The sequence below is a fragment of the Lactuca virosa genome, chromosome 5, assembly GCF_052849685.1.
Source record: "Lactuca virosa cultivar CGN04683 chromosome 5, Lactuca_virosa_CGN04683_v6, whole genome shotgun sequence".
Classification (NCBI taxonomy): Eukaryota; Viridiplantae; Streptophyta; class Magnoliopsida; order Asterales; family Asteraceae; genus Lactuca; species Lactuca virosa.
Genome location: NC_136430.1, coordinates 150,985,313 through 151,007,118, shown reverse-complemented (window position 1 = coordinate 151,007,118; position 21,806 = coordinate 150,985,313). Strand labels below are relative to the sequence as shown.

General features: G+C 29.9%; 1 protein-coding gene across 1 annotated transcript; it reads left to right on the top strand.

The window, feature by feature from the left end:
* Positions 1-446: 446 nt before the first annotated feature.
* On the top strand, positions 447-16,874 carry LOC145116585 (dicarboxylate transporter 2.1, chloroplastic-like). Its single transcript, XM_079052919.1, has 4 exons — positions 447-1,408; positions 12,154-12,467; positions 15,448-15,896; positions 16,624-16,874. The coding sequence occupies exons 1-4, from the start codon at positions 779-781 to the stop codon at positions 16,737-16,739; spliced, it is 1,509 nt and encodes a 502-aa protein (XP_078909045.1). The 5' UTR covers positions 447-778; the 3' UTR covers positions 16,740-16,874.
* Positions 16,875-21,806: the final 4,932 nt, after the last annotated feature.

Genomic DNA, 21,806 nt, shown 5'->3' with positions numbered 1-21,806 from the left:
TACAGATGTATAGTCATTAGGGCGGAAGAAAGGGAACCACAGTAGGGAGATTGTTGAACCGAATAGGGAACATGGACTGGGTCAATGAATCCAGCATTTTTTATTGACTATGTTGACCGGATAAGATTTAATTTCACTGTAATGCATAAAACAGTTGTATATGCTGCATGAAGGTGTGCACCTCTTCAAATTCAGCATCCGATTAATTTTGCATAATAAGTAATATATATATATATATATATATATATATATATATATATATATATATATATATATATTAAAAAACAATAAAAAGTATCAAAATTAATGGGTTTTAATTCTCTACAAATATAGTATAATATTGATATATTATTTATATATATTTAAAATAAAATAAAAGTATGGTAAGATATATATAACACATACTAGTTTTGTAAGGTGATATAAAAAGTGACGTGACCAAAGAAAAACGTAATAAGTGTATGTTAGTTAGTAGGCTGTTTGAATGTTGTTAAAGTCTTGTATGAAAATTAGGCATCTTCTTCGACAATTTGACCATGATTCTATATGATCTTTTTGTCAAAATAAGTAAAGATCCACAGTTTGTAACGTTTTATAGACCGAATTCATTGCAAAAATATAACCGAGGTTGTATGGTTCGATTGATGTTGATTACACGCACAATAGAAGGTCATGCGGGAAGATACGTAGTCTTCATCCTCATCATTCTTACCCTTTTATCCCCACTACAACTATTATCATTTCACATCCATAATCGCCGCATCAATCATCTCCTCAGATGTCAAATCCTCCGCCAGAAGCTAACAACGCCGCCGTAATCAACATCCCTACCCACACCTGCCGTCGCTCTTTCAGATTCCAGAACTTGCCCGGTGCAAAGCCGATTCCACTGGCACTCTCCATCTCCGTTGGACTCATCGTCTGCTTCGCCATCCCAAAACCCAGTCAGGTTACAACACAAGCGTGGCGACTGTTTGCCATCTTCCTCACCACCATCGCGGGACTCATCCTCGGACCTTTGCCCGTCGGTGCTTGGGCTTTCGTGTGTCTAACGATCTCCGTCGTGACAAAGACGCTTCCGTTCAAATCTGCCTTCGCTGCCTTCACGAACGAAGTGATATGGTTGATAGTTGCGTCGTTCTTCTTCAGCAGAGGGTTTGTGAAATCCGGACTGGGTGATCGGATGGCAATGTACTTTGTGAGGTGGTTAGGCAAGAGCACGTTGGGTTTGGCCTACGGTTTGGCGATTTGCGAAGCTATAATTTCGCCGGCGATGCCTAGTACCACTGCCAGGGCCGGTGGGATCTTCTTGCCGATTATTAATTCCTTGGCGATCGCCGGTGAGAGTAGGCCTAAGGACGGCTCCGCTCGGAGACTTGGTGCTTTCCTCGTTCAATCTCAATTTCAGGTACGCTCATAACATCTGTTACAAGTTTCAAATGCTTTTTTCTTTCAGAAAGGTATGCATTAATTAATTAATTATATATTTACTAACACTATTACAACTGTTTCCAATTTCCAATTTTGAGTAATATATGCATGAGAGATATAAAATATTTAAGGTATTGCTTGGTATTACATTGCAACAAGAAAAGTTTATTTCTAATATTTAAAATGGAACATGGTCATGATTTAACTTATTTTTTAAATCATATAGTAATATAATGAAAAACTAAAATATGATAAAATCTTTCATGATTTTAATTGGAAAAAACGTTTTTATTACTGATAACTAAAAATATCTTTATCATAATCTTATTTTGGCTCTAATGAACTTATTATGTTCAAGCTTTTAATTTCATATATAATATTATGTTAATTATGACACAAAATATATAAATTAGAGTTACATAGCATAGTATGTTTAGGTACACAATATTTTTAGCCATACATAACAATTTATTTTTTATATAATTGTATTGTACAATCATCTAATGCATAAATTATTATGTATGACTAAAAAATGTTGTGTATAAATCATCTAATGCATAAATTATTATGTATGGCTAAAAAATGTTGTGTATAAATCACTACCTTAAGTTTACATATAATGCAAACTATTATTCAAAACTATCAAAAATTAAAGTATTAATCAAACGTGAAACATAATTACTTAATATAATAACTTATTAATTATCTATCTGTATTTTATTTCTATTATCATTTTATCACATGCAACTAAACAAACCGGTGCACCCCTAGTCGGCGGGGTGTGAGTGGGATAAGATAGGATATCTCACGACAAAAGGTGACCATTCATCTGATTCGGATTTAATTGATAATCAATTACTTAGATAATACAAGACATGTAAGAGTTTGCAGAATCGTGTGTTATTTTGTCTTCGTTTTGGTAAATTATTGTATTTAATGCAAATCTCCATAGAAGCTTTTCTTTCGGCACAAGTACACACACAGCGAGTCGACGAATCCAACGTTTACGATTATTTAAAAAAAAAAGTTTGATTAATAAAATAGAAAATGGCAATTTAAGTTAATCTCATTAACTTTTTTTTTCTTCAAAAAATGGTCATAGTAAAATGACTTAAATAGCTACCATTTTTACAGGTCGCCAAATACTACAATCTAGCTGCCTGCGCCTGCGATATTTTTAGGTTTTCTTATGTCACCACCAAAAATATCTATGATTTTTCTTTTTTCGAGATTTTCACGCAAACTAATGTGGAGTGAGATTGTTTCTGACAAAAATTATCCAACCCCAACCCAATCGAAAACGTCTAACTCATTTAAGTTAAATAGATCAATACGTCTAATTCATTTAATTAAATAGGTTGCGGTGGGTAAAAATTGTGAAGCCGTTTTCAACTGACAACCCATTTAATTTTAATATATGTTTAATTTAATATTTATTTGAATATTATCTTGTATTAATCGATTTATTAAATTATAAATTAAAATGTTGTATTATTATTTGTGTTTTAAAAAAAATGCAATCTTAATTCCAATCTTTTTTCTTATCGCCGAAAATATTAGCCACTCTCCAAAATCCCTTTGAAACTAAATTTTTTTAATGTTATTTGAACAATTTATTCAAATTTGTAAATTGTGATTGTGCTCTTATCATATTTTGAAATTTTATTTATGTTTGGAACTGATTTATATAGTATAATTTTTAGTTAATGTATTTAATTTTTTGATTTTAAGTAAGTTAACTCAAGTTTAACTCATTTATTTAATAGGTTGGATCGAGAACTATATAAATAGGTCAACCCGATGACAATCTATTTATCTAAAAGTTGTGTTAGGTTGGAAATATCAACACACTTAAATAAACAGGTTGGGTTAGGTTAAAATTTTTAACCTAATTAATAAATGGATTGAACCCGAACCCAACTCAGGTCGACCCATGGTCAGCTTTAATTTGTTTGTTGATTTTTTTTTTTTGAATGTTAAAAGGATAAATGTTATTAAGTTTATTCTAACCACAATAGATAGAAGAGGTCAATATGAAAAAAAAAAGTATGATCTTAGGATAAAACTATCCTATCTTTTAAGCTTACATAGTATCCTGATATGATATCTGGAGTTCGCATGCTAAACTAATTAATGTTAAAGTTGGGTCTTTTTTTTCAATTTTTTTTACGGAGTAAACTATTTTGGAGTTAAAAACTTGTGACGTCTTGAGATCCAAATTTGGAATATAAAATATCTATGGATACCCATGTTAGTATACAAAGAACACACAAAAAAATATCTACATTTAAGTGAGTTCGTATGAAAGAGTTACGAAGATTCAAAGTTCGTAAAAAAACAAGATTTTCACAGGTCATCACTTACACAAATCTCACTCTCACTTTTTATCAGGTTACGAGTATTTGAGTCATTTTTGGATTTTTACCTATTTTAAAAAATAAAATAAAAAGCTTGGTAATGGTAAAATTAGCTAAATTTGTGATTTTCTGTTAATATAATATAATATATAATATACACAATAAAATATTCAGTTAATCAAAAATATTCTTTTCAACATCAAAAAATTTAGAGTAAATTGGTCCATGTAGTATTCATCCATTTGTAGTTTTAATTATATTTTGAAAAAACCGATGTCGTTGGCTAAACGTAAAGCAAAAAGGATGAATATTTATGGATTTAGTTATATTTTTGAAAAATTGATGTGGTTGCATAAACGCATGCAAAAAGATTAAAACTTATGGCTTTTAAATCCTAAGAGGACAATCTCTACCAATAAGAACTAAAAAAATCCGGAGATTTTTTTTTCTCAATAATTTTCAATCAAAACACCATAAAATATGTAATGATTCTCTGTTTTCAATATTCATGAAAAAAAAAGCATCAAAATAACAATTTTTTTATTGCATTTTTTTTTTGACAAAACAACAGTAGAGGTGCAAATATGCACCATAGGATTCACATTGAAAAAAATAAAATCACAGTTAACCTATAAATATGAAATCCGAACACCATTTGAATGGAAGAACAACAACAAGAACAAATCTTTAGGAGGCAAACAAAGGTAACCAGATAGAATAAGATCCACTATTAAAATCCTTAACAAAAATCCATAACGGTAAGGTCATTAGGATTAACGATAAAGGAAACAATAAAACCACAACTAAAGTCCGTAAAGATCGTGCTACCGGGACAAATGATAGAGGTTCCAAGATCTCACCACCAAGATTCATAAGGGCAAGATGATTAATCAAAATTGTATTCCAAAATATTACAATTTTGATTATATAAAATCGACCAAATAAAAACATGAACACAAAAAATTAGCAAAATTTCACAAAAAACTATGCTTCTTCAAATTTAGCTTGATCGATAAATCAAAAGTTCTTTCCAAAACATAACAATTTTGATTATATGAAATCTACCAAAGAAAAACATGAAAACAAAACGTTAGCAACATTTCATAAACACATTACATAAACAGTTATTATATCAATTAATAATAGTTATTAAAAGAAATGTAAAGTCATTGAAAAATATAAAGACATAGGGTTTCAAATCAATATAAAACTTAAAAATATGTCTATTATATATATATATATATATATATATATATATATATATATATATATATATATATATATATATATATATATATAAAATCGAGTTCCTAACTCAAATAGAAAGAACAAAAGAAACTCTATTCTATGGAAATTCTTCAACCAAAACATAAATACATAATGCCAATGTTGTTTTAGACAATAGAATTTATCTAATAGTTTTTTTTAATATATATATATATATATATATATATATATATATATATATATATAGATGTGCTAGATGTGTGCCCGTACAAAGCAGCGACAATAAATAACTCTTTTGCCGAATAGTTTTCTTACGAGAAAATAAGTATTAGATTTTATTATTAGTATTATGTAATAAAAAAGTTACCACTTTTAATTAAAATATTTATGTTTATACCTTATATTTATATTGTTTGTATATATAATTGATGTACATTAATTATTATCGGTGTCTACTTTAAGAAATATAAATTGATTTATAAACATGAACTTAGTATTTTAAAATTATCATTTTGCTCCAAATTAAATTTCTTAATAACCTTGCTTAATTTAACTTTTAAAACTTTTAGTAAATATTAATGATTTATTTATGCATATTTGCTTTGTACAAAAAAACTAAGTATATACCTCTTAAAATTGAAGATATATAACTAATATTCTTTATAATATATATATATATATATATATATATATATATTATTTATTTTAGGCAAAATTATATAAATTGTCTCCTTGTATTTCAAAAGTCACAATATTTCTTTAAGAAATTTGATCTCTGTGGTTTTAAAACTTATATTGATGGTCTTTAAGACACATCGATTGACTAACATATCTTTTTTTATTTAATATTTTATTTTCTTTTATATAAGACATGTCCTTTATATATATATATATATATATATATATATATATATATATATATATATAATTCAAATAGAAACAGTAAATAGTGTAAAAACGAAAAAACACTATTTTTATATTATTATTCTGCAACGAATTTTATATCGTCAGCTTTATGTAATTATTCAATATTGAATAAATGGATAATCACACATTAAAACTAATATAATAATTTACTACAATAATAAACATACATAAAATTTATAATAGAATAATAGCATTCTAATGAATATATAATTAATTAAACGTTAATATTTACATTAAAATTATTTCAACAATACATATATACGGCATTCATTGCTGAATAATAATATAAAATAGTATTTTTATATTTTCATACTATTTACTATTTTTTATTTAAACTTTTATATATATATATATATATATATATATATATATATATATATATATATATATATATATAATGCTTCGGAATAACTATTCGATTTCGTCCAAAAAAATATATAAATTTGGAAATCGATCGTTGGAAATCCGTCACAAAAGTTCGATAAATGAAAATTCAGTGTACATCCGTTGTTGACACCCTTTAGCGACGATACTTGTTGAAAACTATTGTTGGAAATGAGTTTTTTTTTCTAGTAATGTAACTATTAAAGTTTTTGTATAACCTCTAATTTTTTATTTGGTCCGTATATATATTTAATACTCATCCGTCCAAAAATTATTGTCCACAGAAAAAAAAACACACACAGATTAAGAGAACATTAATTACCACTAATTTTATTAAATGAAATGACAGTTGTATTTTTTTGTTACATTTAATTTCATTCTTTTGTTGCATTTAAGTCCATTGTATGTTAACTAATAATAATGATAGGTATTTTGGTAGAAGTGATATTTATTTTTAGAAGTAGATTATTATTTTGGGACAAAACAAAAATGAACATAGACCATTAATATGAAACGGAGACTATTAATATGAAACAAAGAGAGTATATATTTTAACTTTTGATTTCGAAAATATCATAACATTTTATGAAAAATGTTTTGTTTAATATTTAAAATGTTTGTTTGAATAATACAATACAATTATTAAATAGATTAATTCTACTCGTACCTCTCCCTGTCCCAAGTTATTTTGTGTACCTTTCGTGTGAATAGAATAGTATATGTAGCCTATGATTTGATTATTTCATACGAGTAAGAGAGAATATAATAATATGTATTAAATATATTTTGATATCTATTATATAAAAAAACAATTGTAATAGATTATTATAATTTTTTAACATTTTCCTTATTTTGTTATTTCCAAAAGATTCTTGAACAAAACTGAGTTCCTTTATTACTATACAACATGACATCGCATCACTAACATCCATCAACTTCAGTCCATTGTATCATCACTAAAATTCATTATCTTCAAGTCCATTGGATTGTATCACATGCTACCAATATTGTGCTAGTGTTGTGGGTGTGTGAGGGCTACATGAACATATCACATCCTTCAATTCATTTAAGATATAATACCTTGCTAGCTGTACCTATCTAAAAGCAATTATATCAATTGTTTGGATAAATCATTATTTTAATCTTTAATTTTATATATTACAATATCTTTTTATATTTATTGTTACTTTATTTATTTATTATTATTATTATTATATTATTATTATTATTTTATTTGAAATTTTGTTTTGTCTTTTTTCCATTATTATTATTATTATTATTATTATTATTATTATTATTATTAATGTGTATATGTTATTTGGAAAATGCTTCATTTATTCCTATCCCATCTCTACTTATCTCTACCTTCTAATCATTTTTCCAATTATTGTTTTTACTAATCATTTTACTTTTTACTAATCATTACTACTTTTAATTATTTTAATAATTAAATTATGATTACATAGTTATTATTAATAGTTGTTTAATATATAATTAGTTAATATTTATAAACCTCTATATATATATATATATATATATATATATATATATATATATATATATATATATATATAAGTTATTAAATTAAGATATTTTATTTTATTGATTTTTATTTGTAAGATAATATTAATAAAATATTATTTATAGTTAACCAACAATTATATATATATATATATATATATATATATATATATATATATAATATTATTACTCGTACTTTTGTATATTTAGGTAAAAAGCTATATGTTTTTTTAACGAACCTCCGTATACTTGGAGTTAATGGGAGCTATATATTTTGTATTCATTATAATCGTGTGACCTAATATCACAGGTTTTAATATTATTTATAAAATTGTTTTGGTGTAAATTGTATTATCCCTATGTTTGGTTTCTATTTTTTTAGTCGGGACCTATGATTTAATTTTATTTCTAGTTTAGAATTGATATGTTACTATTTAATTATTGTGTCATCAAAGAACTCCGTTTTTGTTTTTTAAGTCCATACTTTCTTGCCGCCAACGATGAAGGTATTTTTACTTTCATTTCTAGAATATTCATATTATAAAACTATTAATAATTTAATATCATGTATCAATTTGAGAACGTAGGAACAAAATTATAAACCTTAATTTAACAAGGTGACGATTTTGTAAATAAATGAAAAGAAACATGCAAACATGAAACATTAAAAAAATCACAGAGGTATTATAGTAACGATGACGTAAACTGATTGAATCGTTTTCATTACGGTCGTTCCCTCTCATTTTGTCATACTCCTCATTCCCGATAACTTCTTTATGCTCAAACCCTCGATATTATTTGGTCGATCATTAACATTTTAATTGATATTATTTCAAAAATATACGGTGACTTGACATTTTAGTTGATACTATTTTAAATATTTAAAAGATTTTCATTACGGGATAGTTTTTTAAGATTTCTAAACATTTTGGATTTAAATTTTATAATAAATTAAATTAATATTTTCATAGATAATAATAAATAAAAGCTAAAAGATGAGCATATATTTTTATCTTTATATTTCAAGTAAATAAAAAGTTATTAGAATTTAAAATGAAAGTAAAAAATATAAGGCTGTGTTTTGAAACTTTTATCTATGTTAAAGGATGTAAAACAATAATAAACAAAACAAAAAAAAAACAATTGAACGCGTGTAACTGATGGGATTTGAATGCAGAGAAATCAAATCAATTTTCTAATGATTACAGTATTTATACACGAATTTATTGGCGCTGAACGCCCTTTAACTACTGTTGTATGTAAATATGGTACCGAAAACAATGTTACTTTTTAACTTTCCACCAAACAAATAATAATAAAAGGGGTTGAATAAATAAAATGAGGGTATGAATAATAGCTCCCTTTGGAAAATTATTCACATGTTGAATAATTGATGAAAATTATTTGTGTATTATTTATTTTGGGTTTACATTTTCATAATAAAAAATTAAATATCCTCCTAATCTCTCTCATAATCCTTTTTTTACTTAATCTAAAGAGTTAAAGAGTAGAAAAATTAGTATGAATATTTGATTTCTCTTTCATAACAGTACCAATAACAAAGGTAAATCAATAGCTACAAATTATTTAGGTATGAGAAATTAAATATCCTTTTATTTTTTGTTTCTACAAACCCTCCCATCCAATTAAATGATGATATGTCTCATTAGTATACTAAAATATCATTAAAATTCATTAAATGTTCATTAAATGTGACAAATGTCATCCTTTAATTGGGTAGGAGGATTGTTAGGAAAAAAATAGAAAGTTATTTAATTTTTCTTTAGGTATTAAACGATTTAAGAGCTTTCAATGTAAATTTATTCTCAAACCATGAACAAGCACCACTTACCAAATTTAATCCGGTAAAATACTACCTTTTTCTTATTTAATGCAAAACTATTTTTTGTAGATCTAAATCCTTAGGTGGATCGATAATTTGAAAATAATTTTAATTGAAATATTTTATTATTTGTAAATCTATACTTATCTATTGAGTTATTTGATACATAGACATTTATAGCAAAATATTGCCTACTTATTATATGTATCAAATATTTAAACATCTTTAAAGACCAATCACCGGTGCCATTTTTATCCTGATAGTTTTCTGATGTTAGAATTTGTGCAGTCGCATTTAGTGTTTATATAATTTTTAAGGAGTTAATATAATTACGAATATCAGATAATTATTCGAGTATTTTTCCTATTTCGGTATTCATAGGTCTCTAACATTTATCATTTTAAAGTTATATTCAATAATAATAATAATTATCAATCAACTAGTAATTTTTTATTAAGCAAATTTTTTTTATCCTGACATCATTGTATGATCGTTAATAAAATAAGGCGCAAGTATATGTCACAACTTCGAAGCGAATTCTAGTTAATGAGTGTTATCACACCCAAAAATTGTCACCTCACATGTCATGTCATTGTGGTGTTATAACACCAAATGGAGGAAATGGGCAAGTTATAACATCTTTAACTTTCCATGTCATCATTTTTTTTTCTTTTTTTTTCGGCTTTTCAATTTAATTTATTTTTGATTGTTTTTTTTTCATTATATTTTTTTAATCACATTGGATTAATGAAAAAAAAACGAAACATGCAATTTAACTAACTACTAGATTAACCATAACATTAAAAATTAAAAAACAAACAAACAAACAAAAAAAACACAATGTTGAAGGCAAAAAAAAAAAAAAAAACCAAACGTCCTAAAAAACTAAAACCGATCAACTAGTCACCCAAATATTGTCTTTCGATTTTCTCCTTCATCTTCCGGAGCACTAGTACTTCTCGTGATCCGATATTTGCTTTGCTGGTCTGGAGAATTGCTAAATCATTCGCCATTTGATCTTTCTCGACTTGCTTACGAAGAAACTCCAAGTGCTCACGTTGCACATCAACCTTTTGTTGGGCAATCATATTATGTTTGTCGAACTTTGCTTTCATTTCCGCCAACTCTTGTACCCTTCTATCAATTTCGTCCGCGTGACGCTGAGTACGTTTCGCTTTGTCGCGTCCGACCGGTCGGGGGGGAGGGGGGAGTCCATTTGCTGCTAAACATGTCGATATTTCGATATGGTTGTTTCTTCATAAGCATGTGGAATTTCTCGAGCACGACTTCCCAAAACCCAACTCTTCGCATATCATTTCCTATGGTTGGATTCTTTGAAGTCCCGCACCACGCCACCGCCAAATTTCATGAACAATTTCTGGTGGTGGTTGTGAGGGTGCTGGTTGTGTGGCTGTTTGTTGCATGGAACTGAAAGCACTGAAAAGGTTTTGTTGAAGATTTGGGTTTTGTTGCATGTAAGGGGATGTAGGAACTTGCTTTGGGGTGAGTTTGAGGTGAGGAGGTTCATATAACTTCCGTATTGTGCGAAACCCATCGAGATAGATGTGTTTGTGTTTGGAGGCGGGGTGTTCGGGTTTTGCTCCATAGTTGGTTGAAAGGAAAAATGAGTTTTTTTTAAAGTTAAAATTAGATTGAAGATGAGAAAAGAATGTTTGGTAAAATTTTTATGTTTGAGAGAGTATTTATAGATAAAATAAAAAAAGTTAAAATTTTTTTTACATGTTACACTTCAACAACAGTCGAAATTTTGACCGTTGAACGCATTATCAAATGTTACGACGGCAACGAAGGGCAACGAGTATCCTCATAACGGACAAAAACGAATAGGGGGTGTTTCGCGTGGTAACGACATTGAGGGGGCCGCCACGTTAGAATAACGGCTCTGGGGGTTGCCCACACCGTTCAGTCTTAAAATTGGACCTAGTTACTAAAGCTAAGCCCAAAACTAAGTTTAAGATATATAAGCCAAAATCAAGGTTCTAAAAAGCTCGCCATGGCGCTCCATGACTCCAAGGCTTGTACCTGCCGCCAAGCTTACCAAAACACCGTCTTAACTCATATATGTGTATAAAAATGAATAATAGTTAAAAATACATATAAAAATATTAATTATATACTGTACAAAATTGCCGCCTTATGTCACGCCTTACAAACAACGTGGCTCGCCAAGGCTCAGAAAAGCTTGAGGCTTGACATTGCCGCCAAGTCACGCCTTACGTTATTTAGAACCTTGGCCAAAATACAGTCTAGAGCCCCTTGTAAAATTTATATGGCACATTGTACTTCTCATTTGAGCTTCAGTTTTAAATATAAGGATATACAATCTTCAAACTCTATGAGTGCGTGAAAAGTCCAGTAGTCAACAACTTGTGCATTTCAGTTAGTTTTTAGATAGTCTGCAAAAGGTTGTCTATTTCTAATTTATGTTTTATCATATGACAGTCATCTAGTAGCTCGAGCGCTCTTTTCTTGACGGCTGCAGCTCAGAACATGTTATGTATAAAACTAGCTGACAGTTTAGGGGTGAAAATCAAAGACCCATGGATAACATGGTTCAAAGGTTCTTGTTTACCAGCCTTGGTTTCTCTTATGTTAACTCCACTCATCATCTACAAGATCTTTCCACCGGAGACCAAGCATACACCTAATGCTCCTATCTTGGCTCAAACCAAGCTTGAACAAATGGGTCCGGTTAAAAGGGACGAATGGATCATGTTAGGAACCATGCTCGTAACTGTTGCGTTATGGATTTCCGGGTATGTTAATTTTATTGCTCCATTATAATTCCCCAGTTTTGTAGCCTAGTTAGTTTTAGGATGATATCTTTCTGGTTTGGGAACATATCACTACATACCGGTATGGGTTAGAATTGCAAGAAACATCAATATATAGAGTAAATTACACGAATGGTCCCTATGGTTTGAGGTAATTTGCATGTTTGGTTCCTAACTTATTTTTTTAACTTGGAAGGTCCCTACAGTTTGTTTTTGTTGCACGCTTGGTCACTATCTTACCTAAAAAGACTATTTTGCCGTTGATTTTTTAATTTATTTAAATAAAATGAGGTAGGTAAGGTAAGGTAAGGTAAGGTAAGATGATGTGGAAGTGGGGTTGGAAGTGTGTTTATTTAAATAAATTAAAAAATCAAGGGCAAAATAGTCTTCTTAGGTAAGACAGAGACCAAGCGCGCAACAAAAACAAACAGTAGGGACCTTACAAATTAAAAAAATAAATTAGAGAACAAACGTACAAATTACCCCAAACCATAAGGACCATTCGTGTAATTTACTCCAATATATAACTTTTTGCTAGGACAAGTTTGGCAATTTGTTAATTCTAATTCTAATGTGATCGACCTTCCTTTTCGTTTTGTCATTTAGACTTTTAGACTATGTTATAGGAAACCAACCCAAGTGCCCTTTTCATAAAAAAAAAATTATTTTCATCCTTATCGGCATACACAACCTTTAATCGTATCCAATCTCAAGTTATGATATATATATATATATATATATATATATATATATATATATATATATATATATATATATATATATATATATATATATATATATAGAAAAGTTAAATAGAGAACCATTTATTAATCAAGGAACCAATGAACCAATCCAAAGCGTCGGAATTTAAAGCTATCAACGGCAAAAGGAAGGGTTGTAAATTTTTATAATGGACGCACATGTACCGGATTATAACAAAACTCACTTCCTTTTTTTCATTTAAATTTTTTTTTATACCAAGTTGTTTATCAAAAAAAAAACCGAATATACCGTTGTTCACGATTTTTCGTCCTCTTTCCATAGAGATCTATGATGATATATAAAAAACGAATTTTTTTTTTCGAAAAAAACCCACTTAATTTTCTTAGTTTTTTCAATATTTAAGTTTATTTTTATAAAAAAAAAACTAATTATACCAAAAATATTATTTTTTTGTACTCTATTAATAAACATCAACAACGACTAAAAAAAAAAAACCCTCGAACAGTACAGATTCCCACTGTGAATCTAAACTGTAAATATTTCAATTTTTAACATTCACAATATGAAAAATCTCAAACAGTTCAGATTCATATTGTGAATCTGAATTACTATTATACACACTGTGAATCTGAGAAGGTTAAAAAAAAAAACTTCGATTAGTGTAGATTCACACTGTGAATCTAAACTGTAAATATTTCAAATTTTAACATTCACAATGTGAAAAAGCTCCGATCAGTTCAGATTCACACTGTGAATCTGACTTCTTATTATGCACACTGTGAATCTAAGGAGGTTCATAATGTGAATCTGAATAGGTTTACAATATGAATCTGAACAGGTTCACAATGTGAATCTAAACTGAAATAAAGTTTTTTTTTTTTTTTAACTTGAATATGAATCTATGTTTAAAAAGTATAAAAAATATGAATTTTGATATATTTATTAATTTTTTTCTATAAAAAAATAGACCTTAAATTTTTTTCATTAAAGAAAATGAAGTGGATTTTTTTCGAAAAAAAAAGTTCGTTTTTTATATATCATCATGGATCTCTATGGAAAGAGAACGAAAAATCGTGAACAACGGTATATTCGGTTTTTTTTTTCGATAAAAAACATGGCCTAAAAAAAATTTAAACGAAAAAAAGTGGTGGGTTTTTTTGTGAAGGGTGGATTTTTTGGTATAATCCGGTGTGTGTGCGTTCAATGTAAAAGTATACATTTATTTCCTTGGCCATTGATCGTTATGATTTCCAACGCTCATGATTGGTTCATTGGTTCCTTGGTTAATTATGGTTCTCTATTGAACCTCACCCTATATATATATATATATATATATATATATATATATATATATATATATATATATATATATATATATATAAACTTAAAGAAAACCCTAAAAACCCTAAAAATGTATAAAAAATACTTTGAGATATTAATTTTTTTTTGACTTTACAAAATTAAAAATCGCTATTTTTTTATATAAAATCGCTGAAAAAATTATATATATATATATATATATATATATATATATAATTTTATAATGAAGTTTTGTCGTATTGATTATTTAATTTAGCAAGGTATAAACTATTCATTTTAAATATACAAAGAAATTAAAATTAAAATATAAAATTATGAATTTTGGGATTGAACTTTGAAATTGCCAATATTATTATTACTATTGAGAGAAAAAATTACAAAAAGTACAGTTGTATTTACGTGTTGTTTTATAGTTGTTGATTGAGTCGGTCTGAGTCGGACATCTAATTGAATCTGACCGACTAATAGAGTAAGAGACATATCATAGGAGCCAGAACCAAGTATTAGTTTTTAAATGTTATATCAAATAGTTTGGATCTAACAAATAGCTCCTTAAGTTTACTACAAAAATAGATAACCAATCCTTAAGTGACATGTGACAAATGGAGAAAAATCAATTTGGGCTCCCCAACATGGTCGTCGCCCCACCCTTTTTGATTTTTTTTTTCCCGAAATTTATTCATTTTTTATTTTATTATACATTGGTTGGCACTAACCAACAAAACCAATCTTATGTTGCTCATATGACATAGTGTTATCTTTTTTATTTTATTATACATTGGTTGGCAGTAACCAACAAAACCAATCTTATGTTGGTCATATGACATAGTGTTATGTATATGATTTATATTTTATATGTTTGTTTTTGGATGAAAGGTGTAGATCAACTAATGTTTCTTGAATTTATTTATATACACAGAGAGAATCTTGGCATTTCAAGTGTCGTTGCAGCAATGCTAGGTTTATCGATCCTTTTAATCCTCGGGGTCCTCACATGGGACGATTGCCTATGTGAAAAATCAGCATGGGACACATTGGCTTGGTTTGGGGTGCTCATTGGCATGGCAACTCAACTCACCGACTTAGGAGTCGTGCCCTGGATGTCAACTTGTGTGGCCAACTTTCTGAAATCTCTTTCAGTTGGATGGCATCTTGCACTTCTTCTCCTTCAAGCTGTTTATTTCTTCATTCATTATCTATTTGCCGGTCAAACAGCTCATGTTGGTGCATTGTACTCCGCATTCCTTTCAATGCATCTAACTGCTAAAGTCCCCGGAACTCTTTCGGCATTGACTTTGGCATACAATACAAATCTTTTTGGTGCACTCACACATTATAGTAGTGGTCAGGCTGCTGTATATTATGGAGGTATGTATCAAATTTTGGGTCTTCAATCTTCCTATAGTTTTAATGGAGAGTTTGTCGTAGGACATGACACAACAAGTTTGTATTATGTTGTGTTTGACATTCATTGGACTGAGACCATGACTTGTGTCAATTAGACAAAAATTGTACATTTCTATATTACATAAAAAGATAAAACAAGATGGGAGAAGGGCGGTTTCGATCATCCGTCTATGCAAAGACGTGAATGTCCTCGTCATCCTTATAATTGTAATTAGCCCTATAAAGCTATTATAGTAGTATGTAGTCCTATCAGGTCCAATCATATCTCATCCCATGTGACACATGCAGCATGTATTTGATATACTGGCCAAATTGGATTTCATGGAACTGGATAAGTGTTGTCCAGCTTCGCTTATAAGGATCTAGAGGGCATTTATGTTTTTTCACAGACAATAAAATTGAAAGAGAGTCATTGTCACACATTGTTTTATGTTTTTAGTTGGAAAAAGAAATTGCAATCTTTATCTCATTGTTTTATTATTTTAGATTGAAAAAAATACAATTTTTGTTTAATTGATTACAATAATAATAATAATAATAATAATAATAATTATTATTATTATTATTATATTATTATTATTATTATTATTTATCATATCTAGTAATGTTACTTCATATCATTTATGCAATGCATAGCAAACGGGAACTAAAATGAACAGGCTTCAATGATTGTTATGTTGTTTTGCAGCTGGGTATGTAAGACTTCCCGATGTCTTCAAGCTTGGGATTATCATGGCCATGATTAACATAATGATATGGGGACTAATAGGTACCCCGTGGTGGAAGATTTTGGGTCTTTATTGAGTTAGAATTATATTGATAGTATCTTAATATTCTAATGTTATAAGCATTTGTTTTTAAGAAGGAATGCTTATAATTGCTTGAATCCGATGTACATTTACTCCTTTTATCCGTCTAATTTTTCATAGTTTTATGTCATCGTCAATGATAGTATTATATTTTATATAGTTTTATTCTGATTATTATAGATACCCTTTAACATTTATGGTCAAACAAAGTACATCTCTTTCATTTTAAAAATATTACACGAGGTGAAAATTTATGGTGTATGATTTACTATAAAAAAGCTGGTGGATTCTGTTTGATCCAGGATCCAGAACTGTGAATAGAAGTCCGGTAGGTTTTGACTAAAAAAATCAAAGTGTGCAAGTCCTGTAGTGGTTTTTTGATAGATTGGTTGAGTGTGCTTTTGCTCTTCTTTTGGAGCACATATTGGAGTGGGGTTTAGATGTAAAACCCCTTTATTCCCTGGTCCACACAATACAAAACATTTACAATTTGTAAAGGGTAAAGTACAAGTTTGTATTCCACGACCTTTATAAGAAAAGCTTTTGAATTGGGTGTAGGATTTTGAGGCATGATGGTGTGTGTTCCATCTCCACTAGTGCAAGTGTAGTACAATATCTAGCTTTTTTTTTTCCTAACTTTTTTCCTTTATTTTCTTGTCTTTTTATGTTACCTTCTATATTCATTTTATGTGAGAATAGAAGATAAAAACTCTAGAATTGTGTTTGTTTTTAAAGTTAACTAACAAATCTGTTGTCAAAAAACACAAATAAAAAAAGGGTAAATATCACCTCTATATATCTCTTCCACTTGGTGCCGGTTTAAACATAAAAATATTAATCATAATATTACAAAATAAAAAACAAAACGTGTATGTGTATGTGGCTTTTGATACAAAAGAGGAGTTGTACCTTACTACACCTCTTCATCATGTATATAAATCAACAAAATGGTACTTTCTCTTTCCATCATTGAGATTCCGAGTCTTTTTTCTTTAATCGCCACTCACATTGCACTAAAGTAATTCATAGATAAATGGGTAGGGTAGGATGGTGCGTACGCTGAGGGTGAGGGTGGGGTGAAGCTAGGTTTACTCCATTAACCTATATCAATTTTTGCTAGCTGTGCTAGATTCTATGCACATATACTTTCACCCTATCAAAACAAAAAACAAAATTCCACTTCCTTTCCTATGTTTCTCCCAAAATCCCTTTGGTTGAAGAGTCAATTGAAGAAGAACAACAATCATAACTAATCATAAAAGACAGGGTTGTATAACAAAAATGAGAATAAACCAAAAGACATAATATTTGTATGGTTCTGTCAATATATTTATGTTTACGTATAAGAGAGTATTCTTATTTACAATATTGAAAATTATATTACAATACAATACCACTCTATTGAAACAATAGTATCAACCTTTATTTCTAGGCAAAACACAATATAAACCCTAGCTACAACTACGCCCCCATTCCACCAGCTAACAACTAACAGGCAGCCAGCTACAAGCTGAGCAAGCTAGCTATTAGGCGTCTATCTACTGGGCAACCAACCACTTATAATCCATGTACTGATCAGACAACTAAAGTCACATTTCACAATCTCCACCTTAACTTTAAGTAATATACCAAACTACATAAACCAAGAGCTTTTTGCTCTCTGTTGCCAATTCTTCCCGGGGACTTTGTAAGGTCAAACCTTATAATCTAATATGAAAAACCTATTGACACGCTGATCATCTATCAACATCAAATATGTTGTCTAGTCTTCATTAGTGCCTGCGTAAAGATTGCTTTTCTCCCACGATTTCCAAATTCTCAATCTTAGTGATTAAGATCTTATATATGTATAGTTTATTTTCAGTCCCTGATATGTAGGGATTTCCATAGATAGTTTATACTTTCTTGTATATATAGTTGTTTTAGGGTTTATTATAAAACTACGACTTTGTGCATATCTCTCTTTGTAAGAGAAAAGTTCTTAGTGAAAACCTTAATCGAAATCAGTTTTCGATTAAGACTTTGTGAAAACCTTCTTGTTCTATCGTTTAATTCATTGCTTGTTATTAACCCTAGCGATCCAACAACTGTATATGGCTCTCTAATAACTACAAACAATAACTACCTTCCTAAGTTCATCAAAACCAACCTTTGGATCTACATCCTTAAACAAGATTCTTTTTATCGATGCAAAAAACTTCACGTTGTGGAAAATCAAGGCTATGGCTGTTCTCGGATCCATGGACTATGATATGTTGGATATTGTCAAAAAAGGTCTCCATATTCCTATCTCTACTAAAGATGGTAAGAAGTTGATAAATCTAGACATTCGTGTTCGATTTGCTATTGGTAATCCATTGCCTTTAGAGATCTACCATCGTGTTCAAAACTGCTTATCATTAAAGGAGATGATGGATTGGCTGACAGTTACCTATGATTATGAAAAGAAAGATGAGTCATATGAACTATAGTATAAAAGGTTGATCGTTTCTCTGAAGAAACATAATCTGGATTCTAAGATGTTTTTGGTTGAAGAGGAGTATTTTGATGAAGAAATCAAGAGAAAGGATGTCCGTCTAATGGCAACCATTGGTGTGCCATTCACTGAAGAATTATCCAATAGCTCCATCACCTTTGAAGCTGACGTTTCTAAAGCTATTAGGGATTCCGTGGACCAGAGTTAGGAGTCATCTTCCTTGTATCATGTTAAGAATTTGTTGCTTACTCTAATAATGAAAAGATAATCCCTAAATACTGATATTTTACCCAGTGAGAAGTATATCTCCCTGGTGAGTTCTAAATTTAGAGAAGTATCTCTTACTAATCACGAACTCACCAGTGAAAGAAATGTTGCTCAAAAGATTTCTGAAAATTATCAAAACATTATTGTTAATTGGGTTCATTCTCACACTAAAACTGACAAAATAGTAAATGATCAAATTCTTCATCAGTATGAAAAGATAATCGATGGCCAAATCCAAGACGCTGTTGAAACGTTTGAAAAAATTGAAACAGAACCTTGATTTCCATCTATAAATGAGCTTTTTCAAGAATGCAAAATAAAATTTATTAGAAATGGTTTCGTAAATTATCAAGACCTAATAGACAAAAATTGTGTTACCAACACTAATGGTCTTACTTAACTGCGATTGATCCTTCAGTCCAACCCTTGACTGGGAGTATGTGAGCCCTAGTATTCCCACTTTTATTAGCTTTCGTATCTCTAATGGTGATATTCATGCTATTAATAATGCTATTCTTGATATCCCTGAATATACGACTAATAACTATGACATCGAATCCATGTCAGTACTTTCTGACATGATGAATCTAATTGTTCTTCATCAGAGTATCATGCCAATGATACCTTATATAGTATCACTGATAGTAGTTTATATTTTTCTAGAAAAAAAAAGAATTTTTAAAGGAAAAGAATGTGTTTCAAACATTTGGAAAACCAAGTCTAAAACTCATAAGCATGTTTTTGAAAGAAAAATTAAATTTGGTATTAGGAAGTGTTGTGGATATGATGACCCTTCTCATGAAGTCACTAAGTGTACATTTAAGGAAGGTTCAAAAAGAGTTGACAACATCCTTGTTAGAAATAAAAATGGATAAAAAGGGATTACTTATTAAATTCTCTCCCTGCCGAAGGCTATGCAATTTTTAATACCGCTAAATCCTCTACTGTTAAACCCATTGCAAAATTGGTTCATAAAGTGTTCTAATTTTTTATAAGTACTGCAGGGTTAAAGGCAAGTTTGGTATCTTGAAAGTGGATGCTCTAGGAATATGACAAGATATAAGTCACTCCTGGAAGATTATGTTAAGAAAGATGGCCATGTAGTCACCTACATAGATAATAGGGTATAGGATTAATCACCGTTCCTATACCCTCGGAATGATCGAACTGCCGAACCTCGTGTAACCCCCAAACTGTGTGAAAACCTCGAATCACATACGATACCCAACTGAACCTAAAGTACCGAAGTTAGGCGAAGAGGTGAGAAAAGAACAAAATGATGTCGCTATAGTACATAAAGTACATGGGAATTCAAAGAAACAGGAACAACTGTATAAGAATGATTGATTGAACCTTGTACAATTGTATAATGGTTTTTGAGTGTTTCTCTTCATACCCTGGGGTGTACGGCCATAAATACGATAAGACCTCAGATCATTCGGTAGAAAGAAAGGCCGGGATGTTTTCTACTCCAATTATAAATTGGGGATTTGATGCACTCCTGCGAGGTACGCTAAGAACTATTCTATCACTTCGATTTAAGACATATTTTAGTAACCTTATCAAGGCCTCTACTAACTTAATTGTCAGAGCGTTGTTCCGGGACCCCTCCCCGGACAACCAACTTACGAATTTGTGATTGTTTCTAGGTAATCCATCGTTATAAGAAGTTACTCAACTCTGCTAATATGGAGGATGGAACAAAAGGTACATCAAGTGGCGCCATCCATGGGACTCCGCTACAAATGGCCGCCATAAACACCTTAGCGGCTAATGCAAGTACCGTTACGAGAATGCAGAACCTGGAAGGTCCTGGAGAAACACCGCATATCACTACAGTAGAAACACCGCATGTTACTACGATGGTAAGACACCAAGACGCAACAATGGAGGTGTAGGTGAAGAAGGAAGGACGAATCAGCGAAAAAAAATGGTGGAAGAATGGGAGTTGGAGGAATTCGACGCATTTCAACGTTTCAAACCTTTAGACTCATGGATAACATGAGAAGGTTACAGAAAGAAAAACAACTCCACAAAGAAAAAGAGTAGGATCGGGTCACTGTCCACACAGATAAAACGAAGGATTCAGATGAAGAAGAAGAGGAAGTAAAGGAACACGGGAAAAGGTCAAGCAAAAAGGAAGAAACTTCTCATCATAGAAAATCCATAAAAGATGCTCAGAAGGACCAAGAAAAACCACGGGAAATAGTAGAAGCTAAACAATGTAACCGAGCCTTCCATAATCTGAACTTCCGATCACCATTCACAAATGAAATAAACGAAACTCCTATTCCTAAGGGTTGAAAGGGCCAAGAGTTT